At 40.1% G+C, this 7,709-nt stretch overlaps 1 protein-coding gene across 2 annotated transcripts in view; it reads left to right on the top strand.

Annotated features, from left to right (window-relative positions):
• The first annotated feature begins 207 nt into the window (after positions 1-207).
• scn4bb (sodium channel, voltage-gated, type IV, beta b) overlaps positions 208-7,709 on the top strand; it is an 8,299-nt gene continuing 797 nt past the window's right edge. The window contains exons 1-4 of one of the 2 annotated variants that reach the window (XM_078266782.1): positions 208-575; positions 855-1,153; positions 5,895-6,058; positions 6,148-6,367. In XM_078266782.1, the coding sequence (XP_078122908.1) occupies positions 1,069-1,153; positions 5,895-6,058; positions 6,148-6,367 (469 nt within the window). In that variant the 5' untranslated portion in view covers positions 208-575; positions 855-1,068. Of the gene's footprint in view, positions 576-842; positions 1,154-5,894; positions 6,059-6,147; positions 6,368-7,709 lie in introns of both variants that reach the window. The other variant, XM_078266781.1, reaches the window with a different exon arrangement.

Here is a 7,709-nt window from a genome sequence, read left to right as displayed (position 1 = left end):
GCCTGGGTCTGCATACACACCCCGAGCCAGGAGATGGGGAGGAGGGTGAGGCAGGGAGGGGAGCAGAGAGAGGAGGAGTGAATCGAGGGGTGATGGAGGAGAGAAAGAGAATACGTGGGATATGGGGGCAGGTGAGGGAGGAGGGACGGAGAGATGAGGGGAGAGAGAGAGAGAGAGAGAGAGAGAGAGAGAGAGAGAGAGAGATGGCATGCAGCCAACAGAGAGGACAGGGAAAAGTTGTGAGGTAGCCCGAGGGACGGGCAGGGAGAAGAGTCAGCGTCATTGGTGCTCTGCTGAGAAGGAATGAGAGCAACGGCTTTTCCTCCTGTCCGTCAGTCTCTCTGCGTTTCTGTCTGTCTTTCTGATTGTCTCCCCCTCTCCTCTCTAATTGTCTCTCATCCTGGCTGGCGCTGCAACGTTGCTGGCTCTGCAGTGAAAAGTGCTTGCTGGTGGATTCTCCTTGAGTGAACCCTGACTGTGCGCAGTGTTTGCCACTCCGTTACTGTCCTGTCCACACTGACTCAGCTGTGCAGGCAGCCTGCTGGCGTTTGAGTGAACACCAGCTGCAGGAGCAGGTAGGCATGACAAAACTTGAAATGTGCATGTTTTAATTTTTTTCCTTTAGCTTTACCCCTTTTACATTAGACATGCAGACTCATGCAGGAAACATGCAATCACACATTATATTTGTAAAATCAAAGAATAAACTTTTAATGTCTTTGCTTATATAGGGACTTAATGTCCTATTTTAAGATTTCAGTTGATTAACTTTTTTCTTCTTCCCTTCTCTCTTTTTGTGTTTCTTCTCCCTTCCCCTCATGTGTCCTCTGTCTAACCTACAGTCTCTTCAACAGAAGTGCTGTGAGGGTTGGCGGGCAGGCTTCGTACCCACGGGACTAGTGAAGGAGCACGACTGGGTCGTGCCTCGTTTGGGGTCCAGACACCCAGACAGCACCTTCCAGATTTAATCCAGTAAACCCCAGAGGCCCACCTAAAGGATATTATACGAGCTATCTGGAGCCTGCTGGATCCTGCAGCAGTATTTGTTTTGGAGCAGATCTGGCTGCCATGGAGGTCCAGTGGGTTGGGGTTGAAGTCCCGAGGCTGGGCCCTCCACACACAGCCATCGGCCTGATCTTGTCTACGCTGCTTGGTAATGTCTGGCTCTCACTTTACGTCACCTCTCTTTAGTTGCTCTGTGATTGTTATGCCACAGCTGATGTGCACTGTGCCTCCTAATCTCTCTTTTTGGAAAACTTCACATTTGTTTTTAGTTTTTTTCTCACTCCTTAATAAATACCAAAAGCTTGTGCCAATATCAGTGTCTGTGTTTGTGTTATTATGCAGAGCAATGATGCTGTGGCTTTCCCAAATCTAACATTGACCTTCATCAGCTTCTGAGCTACGTAGGTGTTGTCTGCAATTGTATTTAGGGCATGTGTCGATACAGTAGGTTTCACAGAAGGTTATTGCTTTGGTGACATGACTAGTTTGCTTGATTATTGCAGTAGTTGTTTTTCTGGAGGTTGCGTTTTTCATCTCATGAGCAAAATGTGTTGCTGGTTCTGCCTAGAAACAGATAAGGACTATGAAGATAAAGTATTTGGACGATAGTTTGGCGTCATCTGTGATGCATATTGGTTTGGATTGGGATTGTGTGTCATCAAAAGGAAATGTCAGCAGAATAAGTGGCCTTTGTGATAAGAAAGCTGTGTCAGACGGTAGGCACTCTAGAAGAGGCCCTGCCATTCACGTCATATTGTGCCAGACAAGAGGTGAATCTGCAGTAATAGTGCAGCAGTCAATCGGAGCAGTGTCTAGTAAAACATCACTTTTAATTTCATTTGAGTCATCAACCCCTGATATTAACAATGAGTACTTTTGCAGTGACCGTACAGTAACATCACAGTGGGTCTCCAGATCTGACAGTGTTGCCTCAAGTAAATTCACACGCAGATCTGAGACTGACAGTGGTGATAGTGTACCATGTGTGTTATGGTGTTTTGATATAGAGTGTCAGGTGTGAATATTGGATTTTGTTTTGCCTGAGATGCCAACCCGACATCTCCAATAAAAAAAAGCATCCCATTAGAATCCAATTTCAGTCATAGTTGACACTTATATATCCTGTAGACTGGCATAGATGTTGCCATTCTGCATAGATCATGCATTAGCCATTATCTGACAACTAACTATTTTGAGTAAATAATATCTTAATATGGTCAATATACGTATGTTTAATACCATTTTCTAACATTGTTCCTACATTCATTACTTACAGTACATACTTCTTGGAATTTTTTTAACCTACTGATGGGTGTGGAGCATCAGTGCAGCAATAGTACACAGCAAGCACGCATTAAAAGATGAACCGTCCATGAGAAAATGGTCTCTGACATTATGCGTAGGAACTGTAGGCTGTAAAACTAGCTTAAAACATTCCTAGTCTAGTAAAATCGATTATAATAATTCTCAATCCTTTTAAAATATTCATCTCCCATTTACACACATAAACTGTCTTGACAGTGGAATTTTGTTGCCAAGTAAACATCTTAATGTTGTTTTCAGAACAAGAATGGGTATTTCTTGCTCACAGGTGATTAACCAGCAGATGCAGGTGGCCTAGTAGCAGAGAAAAAGATGCTACAACAGTTTCATCTAAGCATAATTTTTAGCTTTATCATAATAAACCATCATATTTCTTCTGTATGAGGTGGTTAAGAAGGTACCTTATTGTACATTACACTTGTTAAGCAAGAGATACAGTGAGGTAGTGATATTATGTCTCTGCATTTTGGCTTCCAATACCCTGTTCATGTTAATTTTGAATTTTGTTCCACTCTACGAGACACCTTGTGTTGTTTTTCGACATTCCAACCACTCAAACCAGTTAATGTCTCTTTTCACACCTTCGACCTCTCATGAATAACATGGATTCTTGTCCCTTCTTAATCTAAAATACCAGTCTTAAAATCTAAAGAAATGCTATCTAGTGCCATTCATGTGTGGTCAACCATTGTATTTTCTAATAGCTGGTGGTTTATTTTAGAGCTAGACTACAATAAAGCTTATTGTAGGTATATCTGTACTGGTGTAAATGGCAGCCGATAAGTAACAAGAAATTGCAGTACAGAAAAACTAAAGTAGGTGAGAGGCAATTTAGAAACAGTGTCACCTTTACATGGTTGATCCACTAGAGGGCGTTGACAAGTTGATTTTTCAACTGCAAAATGTCCTGTTCAGTATGTATCTTGATCACAATAAAAAAATAATAATAAAAAGTGATCCGTATCAACATTTTCTGGTAGATTATGTTTAAAAAACATGATTATCAGCCATCAAGCCGATAAATCGTTATCAGATTTTTTTAAGCTCCTAAATATCGAGTTTAGTATTGGCCACTAAAATCCAGTATTGGTCGGGCTACATTTTTTTGTTATTTGGATGTACAAGATATTTTTAGAAATGATGTGGATATGTGCATGCATTAAAAAAAAACCAAAAAAAACTGTTGTTCTAAAGATGACATATGTAGGCTAGGAACTGGAGCATCTGGAGCTGTTCTACTTCTATCTGAAGCACCTTGCAAAACAAAACTAGAAACCTCAATATGAAATTTAAAAAATAAATAAAAAAAGAGAGCGACAATGGGCAGGAGGCTACTGAGTTAAGTAGTAGCAGTAAGGTTGGAGTAATATTTAAATGTTGTCAGAGACTAAACACAAGGAGATCAAGGTTCTTGAAAGAAGAACCGATCCTTTAACATGCTATTTTACTTGTTTTGTTCTTGGTCTCTTGTCAGCAACTTGGTAGAAACAGGGTACTCTTATGGAAAACACAGATGTTAAGGACACATAGGGACACATGGAAAGAAAGAAAATATTATATTATATGAATATTACCAAAATATTGTAAAAGCTTAGATAAATAAAGCCCGAGTGACACAATGTGCACGAGAAAAGAGACGGGAGGGGTGATGCTGTTGCTCTTTCGTCACTGTTTCTTACTGTTTTTGCAAGCTCACTGTGCTGCATTGGACCAGCTGAGCAAAAAGATTGGAGAGAGTGAGTTTTGTGAGATAGCAAGGGTGAGATGAGAATGAATCAATAACATTCCCTCATACTGTATGTCTCCTTCGCTGTGTGAAGCAATATCTGCTGTTCTTAGCAATGTTAGTCCTATTTGCTGCATTAGTGCTTGTCAGACATTGACCTTGACTGTGTTCTAAACAAACACACACAGTGTGCGCGAAACAGATAGCAGAATCTTGGGAATGTTAGAAGCAGTGCAGAAAATACAGCACCCTCTGAAACCATCCATCTTATTCAGGTGTCAGTGTTGTGTTTTCTCTCTCTGCATATGTGTACTAGCACTTTGCGGGCATGTAGTTTACACCTCACACACTAGATGGAAGCATTAAGCACAAGGAGCTTTGATGGTGTAAAAGAGGGAGAGAACAGACCTACAATACAGTCTGTTCTTGACCTGCTGGAATGATATACTGTAATGTATAACTAAATGCCTGATCACAAAAGCTAAATGGTTAGGTGAAATACCTGCTAAGTTGATGATGAGTAAGATAGTAAAAGACAAACAATAATTAAGACATGGCAGTTTTTATCTGTTTTGATTGGTGGAAGTGAGATTTAAAGCCTCTTTTTAGTTATTCTGGCTGATTAGACTGCTCAGGTTGAAGGTGGGCCTGAGCTTTGATGGGAACTTAATAAGTCACAAATTCTTTTTACCAATAAGGATGATAAAGCTGTCATTGCCCCGCCCTAACAGGTGCAACAACACTAACAGGGGACTCAGGAAGATGTCAATCACTCAGTCTAACCACACCAACACAGTCCTGGAAGAGGTCCAATCAGCCACATTAACTGAAAACACCTGCGTGGGTGTTCAGGGCCTTTGACTGCACTGCCTGATGCTGTGTGACTGTTGTGTTACAGTTCTTACAAGAGGTTCAACGGATTTCATCCTCTCTTATTTACAGCAATGTCACAGCAAGGATGTAGTGGTGTCATGTTACTGAGGGTTTGACCAGTCAAGTGCCAATAATAGACATATTACGTATGCATGTGTGTTCTTAAGATCATGAGAATTTAACTTGTTTTAAAATGTTCAATGGGAAAAATAATCTATGATGCATGCCCATTTAGTTGTAGCGAGTATGTTTACTTAGAATAATAACAAAATGGTCTAAAATATTTGAATAATCATGTGACTTAATTAGATTAATCTCACATAAAAGATCTTTTAAATCTTGTATTCCAGTGTTTTGGTATTTATGAGGCATATTTACTGTCACTGTCCATGAACCTACTCTCGTCGATCATGTAACTGGGCGAGCAGACCAGCTTGTTTTGTGATGTGACCACAAAACGAGTCCAAGGTGCAGGTATTAGAGCATTGTGAATGGCTTAGGTAGAATATCTTGCTAAGAAAGAAAGAAAACTAATCAGTAGTCAATCATTCTTCTACCAGGACAAAAAATAAGGGTTGAGGTTACAGGATTTATGACAATTTATATCTATTTTTTGATAGAATGAACAGAAGTAATGCATTAAATGTCAGCACGATTAATTATGTGGTTTGGTTATCTAGGAATCCACTGATTTTGAGGAATAGTTCAACACTTTGGGAATATGTTTGCTTACTTGCAGAGTTTCAGAAGATGTAGATTCAGAGAGATTGGTGCAGATACCCCCCATAGAGAGTGGTATTGATCTTCTCATCTAATTCTCAGCAAGAAAGCAAACAGGCGCATTTCACAAAATGTTGAACTATTGCTTTTAAGCAGACTTTGTTTGCACACAACATTGCTGCACTGTAAAGTTGATTTGTACCCTGTCCTGTCTTACCTTATGTTTTCTATTCCCCTTCCTCTTTAGGCCTGTGGTCTGTTCAGGCCCTTGAAATGTCTGTAGGGAAGATTCCCTTCCTCCAAGCAGTGAATGGCAGCACAGTCATGTTGCCTTGTACATACGCCAGCTGTATCGGCATCGAGGACCTCTACTTCAACTGGCAATTCAATGACAACGGCACCATGCAGAAGGTAAGAACTCTTTTTTTCAAGAGAAAGATCCATGTCCAGGTAACTTCTTTTATTGTTTTGGATCATTGACAGCTTGTTGGTCCTATCAGGTGTGTGATTCAGTGATAGCGTCAGAGACGGCGGTGCCACATGTGAATATATATCGAGAGCGGGTGGAGTTTGTGGGGAAGAACCATAACAACAACGTCTCCATCTTGCTGTGGAACATCACCTTCGAGGACGGAGGCCAGTACACTTGTTTTGGACGCAACCCCAAAGAGAAGGGCAGAAACCACAGTACCATCTTCACCCTCATTGTGGTGGACGAGTGTGAGTGGTCAAGATCTATGCTGTAATGTCTGCTCAAATTTGTGATGGATGGGTATGGTTTATTTTCCTTTCATTATACATATAAATGAGGTCGTCAGGTGAAATGGTATTTTTATTAGTTCTTTTGATATATATGCAGTAGACATAGTTTTTAAACACCTGCCCAAGTTATCTTAACCCTCTGAGAACAAAAGACGCACTGGCAAGTCCAAGCAATGTTTGACAATACTCCTACTCAAAAAGCGATATTACAAAATTTCATTTTAGACATTTATTTACTATTTTCCTCATATATTACACTACTTTTCTGAACTCAAGACTTTTGTAAACTCATTTCAAGCACCAAAACAATTGAGTGTAGGTATGTTTTCACAAGGGATTTGAGAAATATTTCCACTTTAGGGCCAAATTATCTCTTTATACAATGCTCTGGAACAATTTTGGGTGTCACTATACAGAAAGCTGTGTTTGTTCTGGACATTTTGATATAAAACACATGGGGATCAGTTATATGCAAACGCCCTTAAAAGTAGAAGAAGAGAAGATATCTAAAAATGCCCTTGGACCTCAGAGGGTTAAACCAGCCCATTATTCATCTACCTGCACACAAAAAATTCTGCAATTTACAGCAACAAATGAGCCGAATTATGTGGAAAACTGCCCAATCTGACAACACATCCCTATAGATATTACTAATTGAACTATATGCCCTGACATACTGTATATAATTGGCCAATCACAAATGTGGGACAACTCATTGGGGCTTGCTTCATGCCCCCATAATGTGCATACTAAAGAGCAGGCAGCACAGGAACAAAACCACTGACACATCACCAACAATATGATAATTACATTCAAAACACACGATTCACTCTCCGTTGTTTCTGTGACATGAGAAATATAGTACATAGTTCCGCTCACAGTTGAGTAGGCGGTCCTTAATGTGGCCCAGGACACATACGCGTACATACTGCTAAAAGAATGTGATTTCAATGGGTCCTGGGTGCATTCACACCTGTGCTTAGAGCAGTCCACTTGTGATCGGATCACTCAGGACAGATTTTAAAACCAGGTGAAAATGGGGCCTAAAAGTCTAAAAGGTCAAAAGAGATGAACTCCCCATCATTCTGTGTGTATATATATATATATATATATATATATATATAAAAATCTATGTTTTGGTGTGTTAGGCATAGGAGATGGCTGCAGCCATGGCCACACTACAGCTCTAATCTCTTGTGGAGGCACCAACTTCTTGAATTAGAAAGCTTTGTAACAGCATACAAGTTGTAAAAAATGTTAATTTTCTGGAACCTCTCCTTAAACTAATATGTAGAAATGT

This window comes from Sander vitreus, chromosome 13, assembly GCF_031162955.1.
Source record: "Sander vitreus isolate 19-12246 chromosome 13, sanVit1, whole genome shotgun sequence".
In the NCBI taxonomy this organism is placed as follows: Eukaryota; Metazoa; Chordata; class Actinopteri; order Perciformes; family Percidae; genus Sander; species Sander vitreus.
This window is presented reverse-complemented; position numbering and strand designations above follow the sequence as displayed.